General features: G+C 44.1%; 1 protein-coding gene across 2 annotated transcripts in view; it reads right to left on the minus strand.

Moving 5' to 3' along the window:
• Positions 1–16,530: 16,530 nt before the first annotated feature.
• Positions 16,531–19,720, minus strand: part of EBF2 (EBF transcription factor 2) — a 79,824-nt gene continuing 76,634 nt past the window's right edge. Inside the window, exons 16-17 of one of the 2 annotated variants that reach the window (XM_083184784.1) lie at positions 18,522–18,586; positions 16,531–18,343 (exon numbers count right to left, since the gene is read on the minus strand). In XM_083184784.1, the coding sequence (XP_083040910.1) occupies positions 18,558–18,586 (29 nt within the window). In that variant the 3' untranslated portion in view covers positions 16,531–18,343; positions 18,522–18,557. The remainder of the gene's footprint in view (positions 18,344–18,521; positions 18,587–19,720) is intronic. The other variant, XM_083184783.1, reaches the window with a different exon arrangement.

Below are 19,720 nucleotides of genomic sequence, written 5' to 3' on the forward strand. Positions count from 1 at the left end.
CTGAGGATTGATTGATTGATTTTAATTGATTGATGTATTTAACATGCCTTACCTTGTCTTAACACTACCTGGTGTAGTACTCACTCTATGTATTATCATGATAATTATTCCCAATAAAACCAGCCATAAGCAAATGGAATCTCAGCTAAATACTTCCCGAGTCCACACGCGGCAATCAGATTTCTCCCCCATCCCTCTACTTTAAGTGCGCTGTTGGCTCTGCGTTTTGGAAATGTGACTCCTAAGTGACAAACACTCAGTGGGACATCAAAGCCTCCTGTGTGAGAAGCTGGTGTGTTTGTGAACAAGTGGCTTCCCCGAGGAGCCTTCCCCTAATTGTATCACATCTCCAGTGCCTTTCAAAACAGTTTGCCGAAAACTAATCAGCGGAGGTAAAGTGCTTCCCGGGGGGCCTGTTTCACTGTCCCCTGAAGCTGCATTATTCCTGTAACGTCTCTTGTATTAGGGTACTCCATTAACCAATTTAGTACTGGTGTCGACTGTCATACAGCATGCTGCTGGAGACCGGTCCATCTGTACTAATAAATGTGATGTATTATTCATTATCCAGGTTGTGTTCATTTGTACTGTACTGGTGTCTGTTTGCTCAGCAGTAAACAAATATAACGGCAGCTTCATTGGGGAGACTCCAACCAGACATTTTTCTGTGTCTTCCAATTTGTGGTAAGATGATTTGTTGCCTACTAGTTTCAAAATATGCAAATATTAAAGTCGCTTCTGGCCTATCTACTTTTGAACCCGGCAATAAGCTGGGTCGCTGATGTCATCGAGGGGGTGGGTTAGAGTGGTGTCACATCACTGGGAGGCGGGGCGAGGAGGCAGCACTTGGAGCTGATGCTGCCTCCCCCATATAGTGTGAACGGGACGGTCCCATGATATCCATCCACAGTGCCCAGCAACTCGGATCCGACCCGGGTGAAACCTTTCTTTTAACCCGGGTTGGATTGGTGGGTTGCTGGACCCAGAATTTTTCAAAAGTCCCTTTCACACCACACAGTGACCCGGGTTGACCCGGCAACAACCCGGGTCAGACCCGGGTTATTTGTGAGGTGTGAAAGGGGTATTAGTAAATTCACTCCTGTATTTGCAGATCAGATGGGGAATAAAACTATTTTTAATGCATTTGGATGGACATCACATTTGAAAGAAAGATGATCCTTATGCTCTTTTAAGTATATACAGACAGGGACTTTATAGATTATAAGTGAAGTTATAAAAGGCATAAACTTTTATTAAGAGGCACTAAAGAAGACAGGCAAAGGATAACCACAAACTTTTATGTCAACAGCCGAAGAACTACAGCCAAAAGCTTTCTGGGAGTGTCAGGGAAAATGCAGGCGTGGCCAGGCCTTTGGTGGGAGGTAGAGTGATGTCAGCTCCGGCCCCTACAGGACTGTATCACAGCCGCCGCTGAGTAAGACTGGGCTACGTTCAGACAGAGCATGGACGTAATCACGAAAATGCTGGGTGTGCCCAGGAAACCGGGGGGGGGGGGGCAACTGGCTTCTGGGGGCAAGCGGCTGATGTCAGTTGCGTGCCCAGGTCCCGTAGCAGTATGCCGCAAGTCTAAGTCAGCAGTGACCATCAAATGATTTTGGGCCCGCACACTAGCCTGGGAATGGATGTTTATGCAAAACGTACATTCACAGTGCAGCGCCGCGGGTACATTCGCTGTGCGGCCAGGGGGTGGGTATTCGCTTGCCCGTTGGCCGGCGTTACAAGGCTCGCTAATTAGCGAACTAACGCTTCTTAGCGAGCAAACCAGAATGACCCCCTGTTCTTGGTAGACGTGGGGCAATAAGATCAATAAGTATATTAAGTATATTGCTGGGTTCAGATGGTCAACAATTGGTAAAGAATAGGGAGAGAGGAAGGAGACAAACCTCCCTAAGTTTGTAGAGTGTTCAGAGATGGGATAAAGGAATATCAATAGTGTGCGTCCTTTCTGTATTAGCAGCGACATTCTTGTGGTCACAGTGGTCTGAGTGCTTCTTCCTTACAGACGGTCCTGCTCTTACTTCTACATTTACAGTAGTCCATTTGGGCTTAACAGCCAGCGCTGACGGCCGAGATCATTATCAGACTCTTTCATGTGCATTACACACAGATACACAAAGACACACACACACACACACACACACACACACACACACACATATACATGCACAGCTCCCTCCCAGACACATACATATACACACACACACACACACACACACACTCACAGACACACAGACACACACACACACACATATACATACATATACACACACTCACAGACACACAGACACACACACACACACACACACACAACCTCCCCATGAATATTTCAGCAGCCTCCATGAGATCGATGTAGCCTCTCACATTATATTGATCCGTCTGCCCAGTCCTCATTCAGGTGATTTAATACAGCGCTTCTCCCGAGTCCTCTCTATGAGCCTGCTTCCCCAGCTTATTAAGGAGAAGCCGGGCACCGGGAGGCTCTGACCCCACGGGCTTACAGCCGCCCAGGCGTGTCTATCACATTCATTATAGCATCATAATGCAAGATTGAGATTCCAACATATTCCACAGTCCTATTATATAGAAGAACCCAATGCACAGAACAGAAATCCCTGTTAGCAAGAGCTTGCAATCTAGGCACGTGGGTTCATGCGAACAGTTTGTGTGAGACTTTTCCCAGAGGTTTACCCATAAAGCTGGTGTTATTAGTCTGGAGATGTCCCCATTGTAATGATTGTATTTACTGCATAGCAGCCCAGATATTCCCAGGTGACATTACCACATACTGAATGTGCGCCATCACCACTATGTCACTATTTCCATCTCATTCTATTTACTGTCGCTGCTTCTGCTGAGATCCATCCCTTTGTCTTCATGCTGCGATCGCTCTCTTATTCATATATTTTCCAGTGAGGTCCCACAATGTCATGTCAGTAAGCCTGTATTTATCATATCCGGGTGAGCTGGGCACATGCCTAGGGCAGCCTATGCAAGAGGTCACCATCCGGTTAGCATCAGCTGGGATTTGTTTGGTTGCACTTGCTGCACTTGCGACACTTATTGGCAGAGGTGGATTTTCCACTATACAACATACAGATGGGGCAGGCTTCATCCTGGCTGGCGGATCGCCAGAACGTCCCCGCTGGTGACCCGCCAGCAGCCTCGCCATCCATCAGACTGAGACACGCGTGCGTCTCACGCGCACGCGCGTCTCAATCTCCGTCGGTGGGGCGACGGAAACCCTGTCCGCCTCCGCCTCAGGGAAACGGACAGGGTTAGGGGGGGTTAGGGGGGGGGTGCGGGCAGGCGGCGGGGACCCCGGGTTACCGCGGACAAGCCGGCGGGGACTCGGGGGAGCGAATGGAAGCGCCGTCGGAAGGGGACGCGCGCGCCTCTCGTGCGCGCGCGTCCCCTTCTCACCATCAATATGGTGCAGGGGGGATGGCGGCTGGCGTCGCCATCGCCATCCCCTGCCAAGGACCTGCCCCATCTGTAGGTGCCTGTTTAGGGCCCAGCAGGTGCCAACGGGGGCCCCATAAATATATGCTGGCCATCCAAAACGTTCCCAGAGGAATTATCCCATGATTATCGCAAGACATTATGACATCACGTGTACCTGCCCACACTCCCAAAGTGCCCTTGATGTTGTTTGATAGGATAAGGAAATGCCAGGACACACAGAATGGTATCAGCCACTGTATGTGGGCAGCCAGGTTACTTTAAATGTGACTCAGGTAGTAAGCCTACTTCCAAAAGACCTAGAGCCTGGCTCAGATTTGTACACAATGCCGATGATTGCGCAGCTGAGCATTTATTAGTAGACTCTGCATGCGCCAAGGTACTCTATCGATGGTGCCTGCAATCAGTAGCAAAAATCTAGTTCTATTGATTGTTGGAGGGAGGAGGGCCCTGAACCGGTATCTTTCCTAGGGCCCCATGAGGTCTAAATCTACCTCTGCTTATGGTGTCTACCACAAAGCATCCTAAACATTTACCAGTAATGGAGTCACCATAATCTGCTCCTTTGCAAGTTACACGCATAGTTGCCTACCCTCCTGCATTCTGCAGGAGACTCCCTGAAATAGCAGCAATCTCCCTCTCTCCCTCATTAGTCTAGCAATCTCCCTCATTTCACCTAGCCCACATTACACTGTTACATTTTTTGGGAAAAAAGGAATGAGAGATAGATACATTTACATTGTATCATCAGCACCATTCCCCAGCACTGTACCAAGTATAGTAGCTCTTACTTACTGCTTTGGGGCTCATCTACATTTGTGTATAAGTAATTTTAAAAGATTCCTCTCAGATGTAGCAGTACACACCCACGCTTCTAGGTGCTACATTAACAAACTATTTTCACAATCTCTCCATATATGGAACTAGACACGCCCTTTGGGTGGAGCATGACAGGCCTCCTCAATGTGAAGCTTTGCAAAATTCTATTACCAACTATAATCTCCCTGAAACTAGTTTTCAAAAGTAGGCAAGTATAAGTTACAGTCCACTTTAGAGGTAACATCCAGTGCTGTGTGCCACATAGATCCCAGGATTCTGTACCTATAACAGGTGCTATAACTTCCCTAGGATCCAATGGACACTAAGTACAAGTGGTAGGTACCCAAATTATGTGGGTGAGGGACTGGAGAGCTCACAGTAACCCTCAGAGGGGGGGGATTAATGGGGGATATGATGATGAGAGGGGGGTCATGACATGAAAATAGTACTAAACACACCCCTTGGCATAGAGTATGGCTTTCAATGTTTCCATGGGTGCATACTGTAAGGCTGGGCTGGCCAAACAGGTCCTTGAGATCTACCAACAGTTCATGTTTTCCAGACCACTTAGCTGGTGCACAGGTGCAGTCATTACTAACTGCCACATTTTCAAACATGTGCTGCATTCATTTCAAACCGACACATTCTACAGATCCGCAGGTGTCCTGGAGAACATCAACTGCTGGTACAGTAGATCTTGAGGTCCGTTTTGGCCACCCCTGTCCTGCATATGATAATGTAGCAGTCACCAGATGGGCTTCATTGACACAAATGTATTCCTGATTTCCATCCACACAGTTAATGGGTAGAATAATCTTGTAAATAATATAACCTCTTCTCTGGCTGCAATAATGGCCCTCCATCCTGTCCGGTGGGCCAGACCTCCTACTGCAAAGGCCAGTTTTGTGACTCTGCTCTGCATTGTGGTCATTCCTGCTGATCTTTAGAATAACTTATAAAAGTGTCGGAGACCACCTTGAATGGGTTTACTAATCCACTGGTATTATTCTAAGTCTGCCTGCCAACATATGTGATACGTGCCAGGACTGCGTGTGGGTCAGAAAACACCAGCTCTAAAGCCCTGAGCATTTGCATAGTGACATTAACACTTGGAGGGTGACTCCTGTTACTCGTAATACTGCAGGAATCAAGTTTTACTTTCTGTATGGAAATGTGTATCCAAGGTGCCTTGTAATTTATGGTTCTTGAAAATGAATCTCATGTGGCCCCAGAAGTCATTAACTGTGCATTCAGAAACCTCATCAGAATTCACGCCCAATGCTTGGCAAAGGAATAGTGCTAGCCCTTTTGGTGTGAGGAATTTGCACCATCCAGCGCTAATTAATCAGTTGCCATTTGTTGGCACAACATTTAATAAGCAGACTTGCAGAAGTGATTTTTCTCTGTGGCTCCCAATGTGAATTAAAATATCCTACTGGGTTACAAAGCAGAAACATATGGTGTAAAGCTGGGGATTGTGTCTTCTTCTTTACCTGCTGACTCCTAACAATCATGTCTCTTTTTTTACCATAGAAAGGACTTTAGTAGACTGTACACTCCTATCCCTGAACTATAATGGATTGTACAACTCCTACACCTAAACTATAATGGATTGTACAATGCCTACATCTGGACTGTAGTGGGCTGTACAACTCCTTCACCTGGACTGTAGTGGACTGTACAACTCACTCCTACACCTGGACTGTAGTGGGCTGGATAACTCATTCACCTGGACTGTACAAATCCTACACCCTGACTGTAGTGGACTGTACAACTGCTACACCTGAACTATAATGGATTGTACAATGCCTACACCTGGACTATAGGGGACTGTACAACCCCTTCACCTGCACTGTAGTTGACTGTACAACTGCTACACATGGACTATAATGGACTGTACAACTCCTACACATGGACTATAATGGATTGTACAATGCCTACACCTGGACTGTAGTGCACTGTACAACTGCTACACCTGCACTATAATGGACTGTACAACTTTAATGCCTGGACTGTAGTGGACTGTACAACTGCTACACCTGGACTATGGTGGGCTGGATAACTCCATCACCTGGACTGTACAACTCTTTCGCCTGGACATAACTCCTACACCTTGAATTTAGTGGACTGTATACTAGGGCATTGATTGCAAGGGTTGAAAAAAATTGTGGGACCACTCGATAAGATGTTTGCTGTTTGGTTTTTCTAAATCTTTATCTTAGTTGGACAACCAGTGGCTAAAGATTCAGAAGACCACCACAAAGCACTGTGGAAGTGCTGATAAGAGTATACTGTAGTACATTGTTGTCAATATTGGAGTAATTAGACTATTAGAGGAGCATGTTGGGAAATCCATGCAATGGCTCATGTGTTTGTTGCACAGAAACGAGCTGCTTTTGATGCTTTTTATTTGTCACATTGATGAAGGAATGAGATGTGCACATCAGTACTCTGATCTCATTGGGAAAGCCTCTTGGAATGTGACAAGTTTACTGTCATTAAAACACTACACATGGTGTTGGGTGGTTTTCTGTCAAAAGTGTAAGAATGGTAATGCAACTCTCTACGTACCTCTCAGTCCCACTAAGGACTGTACCCCTTTAGGAATGCATTCTGGGTTTTGCTGTCACAGTGGGGGCATGTGTCCCCAGTCCCAGATCTATTCACCATGGCTCTGCTCAGTGACAGTGGGTCTCCCAACTGGGAGATAGACCCCCCAAAAAATACGTCTATATCTCGAAAATCTTGACAGTTGCGAGGGCTCACCATCTTACTCCTATGAACAAATGGTTCACCCAGCAGGCCATTTGTAACCATACACCTGTATTCACAGCAACCCCATCCAAGGTCACCACAGGCTAAGAAAAGGGACTGTGGTAGAACATCTTTATTTAGGCCCACACACTGTAAGGGTATGGGTGGTGATTTATAAAAGCTAGTGAGTGTGATTGTTATATATGTATTTTTTGTAAAAATAATACAGAAATCAGGTGTCATTTATAGAAAGATAATATTTTTATGCATCAAGGGCCATCATCACTTTGATGTGAGGGGGCTCCTCTGTCTGTGAGCTGTGTGAGATTGGGTGTTAATAGACGCACTGTCAGTGTAATATGATCTGTCTGCAAACACAGTGTGGTGTGTGACTATTACGCTAAGCCCAGGCTGTTCTGAACACTTGCTGCCACGGATAGTGTGTTTTATACTGCTCAGAGTTATTCATTATACATGTGCGTTGTGCAGACATACCTACTGCTGTAGATGCAAGTGGCAAGGATTCTATCTATCTCTCTGTCAGGATGTTCTAACATCCGTCGCCCCTCGCATATGCAGAGTGACCGCGCTGACCACAGGGCATGCTGGGAGGGATCTGTAATGGATCCCTCACACAGTGCTGCGGAGAGAAGTTCATAGGCTTCTATAAGGTACCGCCAGCAAAAGCTGGCATATACTCCGCAGTGGGCCCGAAAATAGGGTTTTTACCGCATTTTCACTTAAGAGCATCCCGCCCTCTCTATCTACTTCAGGGTTGCCCACCCTCCTGGGATGGCTTGGAGGCTCCCGAAAATCGGGCCCCCCAGAAAGGTGGGCAAGCCTCTTGGATACTGGCAGCCCCCCGCATCTCCCCTGCAGCAGTGTTAATTCCCGAAGACCCGCAAATTGCTGGATTTGTCATGCTGGGGCTTGATGATGTCTACATTAGGTCCTGCCCCCTGAAAGGCTGCTGACAGTCTTCTTTCTGGGCTTCTCACAGAGAGGAGACTTTAAAAGTAGGCAACCCTGATCTATCTATCTATCTCCTGCCATGCTTCTGCATATGGGATTGCAGTTGTTGGCTGAGGCACACCCTGGAAATAGTAATAACCGGGAGCCACACCAAGCAGTGACTACTATCTGGTGATGGGTGGCAGTGGGTGGGGCTCCATTGTTTGTATTGTGCACTGTGCTGCAGCCCCACCTCTGCAGCTGACAACATGCCTGTGTCCCACACCCATTAACACCCCCCCCCCCCCAACCGCTCCCTGACCAGATTTATCAAGCTTCAAAAAAGTGATACAATGGAGAGTGATAAACAACCAGACAATCAGCTCCTAACTGCCATATCACAAGCTGGGTTTAAAAATTATAGTAAGGAGCTGATTGGCTGGTTGTTTATCACTCTCCATTTTGTCACTTTTTGAAGCTTGATACATCTGGCCCTCTGTGAGGTACCTTGGTGTATGTACAATGTGACGTGGCACATGCGCTCTTAATAATCGCTGCATTATAGTAAATATTGGCATTGCAAATGTGCCGGAGTCTCTAATAATCAATCAGCAATTAACGCTTATTTCCCTAGTGTATGCTAGAAATGTCTTACTGGCTGTTATGCCATACTGCATTGTTGTTAGTAAACACCTCTCATATTATACTGTTCAGCTATGCTAGTAATATACATTTCAGTTCTAAACCGATTCAGAATATATACAGTACAGTATATATATATATATATATATATATATAAAACAATAAAATTATAGGTGCGCTGACACTTTTTCTGTCCTTATAGAAACACTTTAAAAGTGATCCTTATCCACACTCAGTCCAATGGGTTAACTTGTTTAGGGCAGCAGCTCCCCTCTGGTGAACCCGATTCCCACGGGAACTTCAGAACATTTCCATCTAAAACAAATAGAGTGGGCGCTTCATAGTGTAATACCGTTTATTTAAAACAGGTGGACAATGCTAACAGCAAATCTCCTATTAGGAAGGTAGAACCCGTACCGAGGTGTTCCTCCGGTGTGGGCTGGCTACCACAAGATATATATCAAATAACCACTGGCACAAACTGCAGGCACTTGTAGCTCACTCACGGGACCTCTCACTGCTCCAGGAGCACAATGTCAATTCCGGAACCCAGCGCCTCAGCGTCTTTGAGCAAAAGCAGCCACACAGCACGATCTCCAGCGGCACTCAATGCGTCACACAGGCCACGTCCCTACGCGTTTCGTCATAGGACTTTAGCCATTCTTATTAACTTGAGATATATATATATATATATACATATATATAAATAAAACTTGATATATAGATTTAAAGTAATTTCATATATATGCAATTACATTAAATCTATACATCATATATATATATATATATGTTTATATTTATATATACCACCGTTACCCCCCATGACCGCCACTGAAACCCCCCCACAAGGGTGCCACTCACCGGGCTGCCACCGCCCAGCCCCCCTGGCCCATGATAACCCCACCGATATAGACAACCCCCGCACCCGGTGCCGGCATCCTGATCCTTTTCAAAGTTAGGGGTGGGTTTTTTGTATTCTGCACACAAAATCGCTTGTTGCCCTTAATCGGACGGGCAGTGTACCACTGTTTGATCTTTACTTCTGTGTAGCGGGGGTGCTATCCTGTTCAACTGGAGATCAATATTCAAAAAACGAGAAAAAAAGACAGTTGTAGGCGGATGCACTCCTATCTGAGAAACCTGAATTTTGTGGTTGTTGTATACACAATTTATTTTAAAATTGTGGGAACTCCTACTATCTTTATTTATATTTTTCTGATAAGGAGATGCCCACTGACTTGCGAAATAAGAGGTTACAATAATTTTTTCGCATACATAAACACATTGGTGATCAAGATAAAAAGAGTTGTGTTGAAAGATTTTTAAAACGTGCTGGCAGATTGTATTATAGGATGCAATTGGTTTTTTTTTTCAAAGTTCCAGCACCGGTGGTTTTTCCACAGTCGGGATTCTGGCCCCCTGGCATTCCTACTGCCAGGAGTATAACTGCATCCTGACCTTAGGAATGACGTATAATCATAATCTGCTTTTTAATGAGATACTGTATGTATATGGCCGTTGCCATGGAAAACTGTGATTCTAGAAATTTGGGGAACCACTGAATCATTGCATACTGCCTATGCTTCCTACCTCAGTTATGGCACCAAGTCACTAGACTTGCAAGGTTGAGTTTTCTGTCCACCCCAGATATTGTCTCCATCCTTTGTGTATAGGCGATGAGTACACACACTCTGTCCCCCCTGTGATTTCAGTTCATCACAATTGCCTCATACCTCAGTGATATCATTGATTGTAATACAGATGGATCGCCTCTCATTTGACCGGGTCAAATCGCCAATCGCCAATCGCCAGGACCCACCATCAGGCGGGATGCTCGAGCACCACATTCCATCAGAACCCATCACCACCCTCCGCCGCCTACCTGACGCTCCCCCATTTGGTGCCTGCAGCCCCCCGCACCCCTCCCTAACACCCTGTCCGCCTCCCTGAAACGGAGACGTGCAGGGATTCCGCTCCCCACCCCCGAGAGACGGGGACGTGCATGGGTGTGAGACGCTCACACGTCCCCGTCAGATGGTGCGCCTCTCCGCTAGCTCTTGCCAGCGGAGGGGATATGGCAAGGGCTGGCGCTGAATGAGAGGCGCTCCATCTGTATATACATTTTTCACCACTGGGTGGTAAATAGGGGACCTTACAAACATTTGCTATAGGGCCTACATATATCTAGCAACACCACTACCGGCTATGGTTATTTATATCAAGAAAGTGCTTGTGCATTTCTATGTAATAAGATCACCCCCTCTGATTAGTTTAGTACAGTTATTTGGAGTTATAGTCAATAGACAGAAAGCTTCATTGAATCTATCAGAAGATCCCCTTGGGATAAGTGTCTTGAATGTGCAGATGCCAGATACATTCTGTATCACATGCAGTATATTATCTATAGCGTTTTACCTGCAATGTAATGTACATACCCAATGACACTTCCCAACATGATGGTTAAACAATTTCAAACTGTCAAGCAAACAGCAGATGATAAGAAAAGCCCCACAATGCAAAGCAGCACCCACAATATTAGTGACTTTGGATTTGTGCTTGTTTCGGGGGGTAAAAATATTCAGGTGATGACCTTACTTTTCCCTTGCCGAATGGAAGATATAGAGGACTCTGCATACATAAACATACATTGCACTAAGTATAGCTACCCATGTCTATAAATATAGGTGTTTGCTGTAATGCAGATACATGCATATGGATATATACTGATCTGCAGAGATTTTGCTCTGTGCACGTGAATTTGCATTGCCTGCATATTAATGTTCCCTCATTTACATAAACATGTAAATTGCTGCCTGGGCTTCCACAGCAGTTACAGGGTTAATCTCCAAGTTGTGGGGAATGGGTATAGGAAAGACAGGTAAACTATGCTAATAGGCTTAAGTAACATTCCTGTGTTCCCTTAATTATTATTCCTCTGAAGAGAAGATTTAACTATCGCTGCTCATCACAGTCATAGAACATAACTGGGGTACCTGAGTGATGCCACCTAGTAACACTGGCATGAGTGAGGGTAGTCTGACCACGTGCACACTGGGGCTGCAAGCCTGGACTCCGGCTTCCAGTTCCAAATTCATTATACAAAATTATTTCATTATGTTTTAACATAAGAATAAAAATAAATAAATAGAAAAAATACTTTTATTTTTCTGGGCCCTCCCATGTAATGCCATCTTGAGTGGGACCATCACTCATGGATTAAGAATGGCCATCATTACCATTGCCATCAATGGTTGCTATTGATGTCAATAGTGCAACTGGCCATCGATAATGTCATACTATGCAATGGATGACTATTGTTGTTCTTATCTATTGATGGCCATCCATTTTCTTTGACTAATTGGCCTGTCGGATAATCAAAACATGGGGGCGTGGCTTCATGGGTGTCAGAGGCGGAGCTATTATCAGTGTCCCGGCCCCTTGGAGAAAAAAGACATCGATGGAGAGAAACCATCTGGTTCTCTCTTATCAATGGCAAAACAATTCTACATCAACCATAAACCATGATTTTGAACCATCCATGATCGATGGCCATTCCTATCATGAATGAAACTTCGAAGATGCCACTTCCTCTTTTTTCATTTGTTGGGCTAGAACGTGGCTTCTATGTGTGGGGTCGGAGTACACAAGGTTGAAGATTTGCCTAGGGTGTCGAGAAGCCTTGCATCGGCCCTTATACTGTACATGTGGCAAGTATATTCCAGATATGTGCATGGGGTTATCTGCAGGAAATGGAGCAGACCTGTTTTTGTTGTGATTTAAGTCCCTATCAGTGCCTATCGCTGATGTATATGATAATTGGGATCATCCGTGCAATGTTTGCTTGCAGTAAGGACTTAAATAGATCCCTAAATCTCCTTAAAAACATGGAAAATGCAACATATTTTGTTGGGTGAAAATTCAGGATGCTACATATTAAGGGGTAGATTTATTAAGCTCGGTGAAGTGATAAACTGTCTGGTTTTTAGAACAGGCCAATTAGCTCCTGTGAAGTTACAGGCTTGATTTGAAATATGACAGGTACTGTAGGAGCTGATTGGCCATTGATAAAAACCAGACAGTTTATCACTTCACCGCGCTTAATAAATCTACCCCTAAATGAAATACTAACTTATTTCCCGGTGTATTTTATGGATTAACCTTGGAATATCCCATTGGAGAGCCATGGTGTTGACATTAATCAATGATAATATTCGGCTCAATAATGTTAAAACATCACTTTATGCTGAGTTAAGGTGGCCATACTGTTATATACAATCTGGCCAATTTTCAACTGATTCCGGCTGAGAAATCGGGTTGAAAGTGGCATGTGTTTGACATCCTATCCGGTGCACGGTCCCGTGTGCTTTGGATCAGAGTCGTAAATCGGACTCGGACAGCCTCCTGGCAGCCGGTAAAGGGGGACGCATATCATGTATTCAAAAGGATCACATATGATGTAGCAGTATCACATACCTTGTTTTAGTATATGGGGGCCTTAAAAACAGATTAAAACATAAAATACAAAACAAAGTGCTAGAGATTAGGCCTGGGGTCTGCTATGTAGTTTCAGACTGTAATAATAAACTGATAAGCTGACAAATCAGCCCAGAACCCACCACCCAGGGGTGCCTGGGACAGCCCCGGCCTTCAGCCCTGGATGGGTGACCCCCTTTATTGGGGATATCCCCACTCGCTCAGGGACCCCATCCAGGGCTGACAAACCAGGGGGCTGTGACGGCCAGGGGAAATTTTATAAAAAGTGTCTCCTGGCTGTGGCATTACACCGTTTCTGTTGGAGAATGGTGCTGGTTCCAAAATATGGGGGAACCATATTCTTTTTTGTCCCTGCATTAGAACCAGGACTGGTCCAAGAGCCCGGTGCTGGTTTTTAAAATACAGGGGGACCCCAGTTAAATTCTCCCCCGTATTTGGGAAACGGGGACTCAAAGAGCCCGGCGCTGGTTATGCTCAGGCAGGGGATCACACAATGTTTTTTTTTTTTTTATTACTTTAAAAATCACACATTTACTAAATAAATCGCACATTTCAGTTACTAAAAAATAATCTAAAAATTTCACGCATTTATTACATTTGTGATTTGGTGCGATTTTCTTTTAGCTGTCTAAAAAATCGCACCCTATTACATCTCGCCCAATGGGTCCTGTACTGGCGTAACCCTAACTGTTCAAACTTTCCACAATGGAAAACTGTTGCTCTGTGTGGAAAATGTGTGCGCACCCAGCCTGCAATCTATTCCACAACGGAAATAATACTTTTTCCTTTTTTAATTGGGTGTAAAATGATGGTCTCCTTATGTAGCCTGATGTAATGTTCAAATCATACAGGCGGGCATAATTATCTGTATAACTTGTACTAAAGTCAATTGAAAAAGGTTGTTTTCACACCTACAGTATTTTACATTATTTTAGTGTCATTTAAATGTACTCAAGGCAATTGGAGGAGAACATGCAAAATTCATTCATATTACATCATTTCCCATATTTGTAGTGGTTGATGCGATCGGTTCCTGCTTCAGATTGTGTAAAAATACCACAGAAATTCCTGTTATAATAATACTGTAAGCGGCATTATTAGGACTTTCCTTCGGTTCTCTAGTCTAGCTCAGGTGCAGTCCATTCCTAAATCCAGCTACATTCCAAATGTGCTCGACAGGAGAGTGATAAACAACCAGCCAATCAGCTCCTGCCTGACAGTTTTCAAACACAGCCTGTGACATGGCAGGTAGGAGATGACTGGCTGGCTTTTTATCACTCTTCATTTTATCACTTTTGAAGCTTAGTACATCTGGACCTGGGAGTGTAACTTCAGGACTCTGCTGGAGATGAGCAAATAAAGTTAAACATTAATGGGTCCTACACATGTAGCGATATCAGGGCCGGCAACAGAAATCTTGGGGCCCGGTACACTGACTGAGCCCCTCCCCTAACCACATCCCCTTGAGCAGAACATTTTTATTATACTGCATACTATATGTGTTTTTTTTATTGTTGCAAAAGAAACATAATTCATAATCACTAATACTGGAGGGGGGTCAGGGTAAGTATCCTTACAGGAATCCAGGCTGGTGCCTTTATTAACCATTGCGAGGCAATGCACTGCCACAGCAATGCTTACAGCCCCTGAGCCACTCAAAACTTTGGGGCACCTCACAAGCTTGGGGCCCGGTACAGGTGTCCCCTTTGACCCCCTCTGTCGCCTGCCCTGAGCGATATACAGATATTAATCGGTCAGGGCCAGTGTTCTAACCGGAGAACACCGACCCTGACACATCGATGTGTGCAGTGTGCTGAGCGATGATGCTGAAGAGTTCTGAGTGATCTAGCATTGCTCAGAATGTCTCAGCATCGCTACATGTGTAGGCCCCTGCAGTGGTGTTTATGACACAGTAAATCCTTACATTAATGTCCATTGGTCTCCTGACTGCAGATAATCAGGACAAGGTCCCACAGTGCTGAGTATACACATATGCAATGTCCAGCAATCACCTGGCTACAGATTATCAGGACAGGATTACACAATACTGGGTATGTATGCAATTTCCAATGATCACCTGGCTGCACATTATCCGGACAGGGCCCCACAGTGCTGGGTATGTATGTAATGTCCAGAGATCACCCGACTGCAGATTATCAGGACAGGATTACACAGTACTGGGTATGTAATTTATGCACTATCCAGAGATCACCCGACTGCAGATTATCAGAACAGGATTACACAGTACTGGGTATGTATGCACTGTCCAGAGATCACCTGGCTGCAGATTATCCGGACAGGGTCCCACAGTGCTGGGTATGTATGCAATGTCCAGAGATCACCTGACTGCAGATTATCAGGACAGGATTACACAGTACTGGGTATGTATGTAATGTCCAGAGATCACCTGACTGCAGATTATCAGGACAGGATTACACAGTACTGGGTATGTATGTAATGTCCAGAGATCACCTGACTGCAGATTATCAGGACAGGATTACACAGTACTGGGTATGTATGCACTGTCCAGAAATTACCTGGCTGCAGATTATCAGGACAGGATTACACAGTGTTGGGTATAAATGCAATGTCCAGAGATCAGCTGGCCGCAGATTATCAGAACAGGATTACACAGTACTGGGTATGTATGCACTTTCCAGAAATTACCTGGCTGCAGATTATCAGGACAGGATTACACAGTACTGGGTATAAATGCAATGTCCAGAGGTCACCTGGCTGCAGATTATCAGAACAGGATTACACAGTGTTGGGTATATTTGCAATGTCCAGCAATCACCTGGCTGCATATTATGAGGACAGGGTCACATTGCTGGGTATGTATGTGATGTCCAGAGATCACCTGGCGGCAGATTATCAGGACAGGGTATATATGTTCCAAGTGCCTTAGGCTAATACACATGTAGCTTCCCCTGTAATGCTGATAAACACACATGTATGGGCGATCAGTGACTCGCCACTCATACTGCCCATGTGCATGTAACAAAGGTTATACAACTGGCATGTAGGAGATAATGCCTGTGGCGTATGAAGGAGACCTTCCACTTTATCTCTTCACCAGGCTTATTACATCTGCCCTACAGTCCTAGTCACCCAGAGGTGTGGATACTAGCCGAACTCTGATGTTTTGTTAAAGCGGCAGTCCTGCCTTGTAAATGATTGCTGCTTTAAAAAACGTATACTGTAGTTTGGTCGTTATATCTGGTGAACTGAAACTGTGTAACATCCCGATGATTACCTGCACATTCATGATGGGACCACAAAGTGCTGGAGCTAAGTGTTTTACCCTGTGATCTTAGCAGGTCCTGATTTCCTGATGTGTCTAAATGTACCACATGCTTGTACAACATAACAAACCAAGCAGAAACTGTGTATATACAAAATCCCATAACATGAGATTTAATCTCAATGGACATCTCAAGATAAAACAAAAAACAAAAAAACAACAGTATTATTATTTGTCTTTTTTTTTCTTTTCTAACAAAGCAGATATCATGAAAGCAGCACTTTAAAAACCTAGAGAAATAAGAAGTGTTATGCCGGAATGGCCCATGTGGTGCTCTCTAGCCTCCTCCTGACTGCACCATAACATACACAGCGATCAGCGCCCAATAGCTGCACAGTAAAGTCCAAAAAGTCATACACTCACTGGCATACACAAAAATGTGACTGACGTAAAGACACAGATGTGCCATATACTGTATATGCTGTTTTGGAGAAGAAACACAATATCCCGCAGCATTTTTGTATTGACCAATATGTATCACTTTGAGGACTTGTATTGCAAAGTGCAAATGTTGAATCTGTCCTGTGCAAGCAGATTTGCATTGTACAGGTGCTGGCATTGCCAACCTGCAGTCTTTGAATCTTCTTTCCTTTTCGAACAACACTGCCCTGTTCCATCTACTTCACATACGATATGGATTAAATATATTTTGCAGAAAATCTCATTGGAAATCACCATTGACCCCATAGGCGGGGTGCATTTTGACCCTTGCAAAGAAAATAAGTGTACAGAACCTGCAGGGGATGGGGAAAGAGTACGGGGTGCGGCAGTGTGCAATATAATTCACGGGCATCCTTCAGAATTGAAACATATTGGGGATTTGGCTACATAAAAAGAACAATTTAAATATAAAGTGCCTGTATTGTGACCTACAGACTTGCTTATTAACCCTAACAATTAGAGGTACTGTATGACTCCCAACTTCATGTAATCTAAATGTAATAATTAATTAGCTTACTTTCTACTGTAAGTTCTCTGCAAACCATGACTCCGATTGGCACAGTGCTCATAGAAGGTTATAACGAACCGTCATCGTGTGCAGCCTCTTTTGCAGCACATTGGTTCTGCTTTATGGCATCATGTGACCACTACCCACTAGTGGAAGTATAGGTCAGGTAACATTAATATTATTATAGGTTCTAGAAAAAGAGAGTTTATAGGTAGCAACCTGTGAAGAGGAAGTGATATATGGTATATGAGGCCAGCAGGAACCAGACTCGATTTTAGGTGCATGCAACCCTATAAAACTCCCTCAAATGTGTATTATCTGTGAGACTATGCCTCCCATCACCCATCTTGTTATTCATTATTATGTCAATTTTTTTTCCTACCTCTAAATACAATAAGTTACAAGTTTATTCAATTAAATAATGTAAAACATATTTTAAAAAAAAAATGCGTTTAAGCAGACACATATAGCACAGGAAGCAGACAATCCATGAAGGTAATGACTGCGTAGTCCTCCCTGCCATTACCCTGTTCAGTCCCTTTTGTAAAATGTATTTGTTTTTTCTTCTCAAGGCGCAAACGTATAATCGGTATCAGAAAAAGTTGGTTGAAAATAGAAATAGTTTTTTTTTTCCTACAAAGGAGAAGAAAAAAACAAAAAGAGTATCCAAAATATTCCATGTAGTTGTCTGACGAATTCCCAGCTCTGTACAGGATTCATATTAGTTCCACCATTCAGGCTTAAGACGAGTATTTCCTCACAGGCAACATTAGATAGGGTGGTGGGTCTCCATAGAAGAGGACCATGAAGCCATCTCAATGTGTAGATCCGACCTCAAAGATGGACCTCGTCGCAACACGCAATGTCCTCACGCGTTTCGTCCGTTTCTATTAAATATACAAATAGTCCTATTCTGTCTCACATAGGAGGGACAACCAGCCCAGTCATAGCTAAAAATAAAAATAAAAAAACAAGTCAGTCATCATACAACATAAACAATTGTCTTTCTTTGTACTAAAAATCATATAAACCATATAACGCTACACAACTTAAAAGAACAAAAACATCCACAGTTGAGTAAAAAAAAAAAAAAAAAGACAAATTAATATAAATTAGCAATATTATTACCATTTATTTATATAGCACTATAATATTCCGTTGCCTTTACAATTGGGAAAAATTTCCGCTGCCCTCTGTTTAGGAAAAAAAAGTATATATTAGAGTTTTTTCTAGATTATTTACGTGTTTTCTGGGGATTGTAGCCAACATGTATCAAGTGAGTCTGAAAATACAGTAGTCTGTGTACAATGTGTTTGCTATGCAGCATTCCCCGTCATCTATGGCGGAGATTACAGTATGTTCTAACTAATTACTACAAAGATAGTTTTATAAGTATCCAAATGTGAAGAAAGAATAGAAGCAATCTGTTGAATTGAGGAAACCTATTGCGGCGGGACAGTCTGATTGTAGAGATTGGAAGCAGACACTACGTATGAGATACTTTCTACATGTGCCTGTGTTATATAATGTTAGAGTGAGTTCCATTGTCCTCAGTCAGCCGTATGAATAGCAGACACAGTAACACATGCACACACAGCCTGTACTATATCTGACGTGTAGCACAGGCTAGTTTCCTGCCTGGCTCCTCATCTTCCCTCTGCCCTGCAGAGTTTTGCTGGCAGTGAAGGGATGAGGGTAGCTCCCTGGGGTGTGAGGGAGACCTTTCTTAGCCCAGTGCTGAAAGATTGGGCCTGGGAGTGAAATAAGATCCAGGGATATTCCCCAACCCCATTACTGATCAGGTTACCGTCACAACATATAACCACTTCACTGCCAGAACACGGTGCGTCAGTAGAAATGCCCCATGCATCTAGATGTCGGGAAGGGCATATGTATGTACAGTTGCAGTGTTTCCGCACAGTGGCATCTGAAGCCTACAAGTGTGAAGTATGTACACCATAACAGATATACATATAAATAAATATTGGAATCTGGCATATATATATATATACATCTTTGTACATGAGAATATTTCACAAAGGGACAAGCTCAATTAGCAGCAGGTTCCATAGTGTAAAGTCCAACGTTACATTAATGCAGACTTTCGGGGATATTTTCATCAAGAGCAGTTCCAATACGTGCTCAATGTAATGACAAACGCCAAGTCGGGGGGGCTGTGGCTCTGTCACATGTCACTTCTACAGTGACAAATAGCGCAGAAAGCGGCCATAAGCGTCAAATGGGTGAATTGTGCAACCTGTGGAGACATTGGGTCCAATTCAGACCAGTTTGGAGGGCTGTCAATTTGCAGCCTATCCAAACATCAA

This window comes from Crinia signifera, chromosome 4 (genome assembly GCF_055691185.1).
Source record: "Crinia signifera chromosome 4, ASM5569118v1, whole genome shotgun sequence".
Taxonomy (NCBI): domain Eukaryota; kingdom Metazoa; phylum Chordata; class Amphibia; order Anura; family Myobatrachidae; genus Crinia; species Crinia signifera.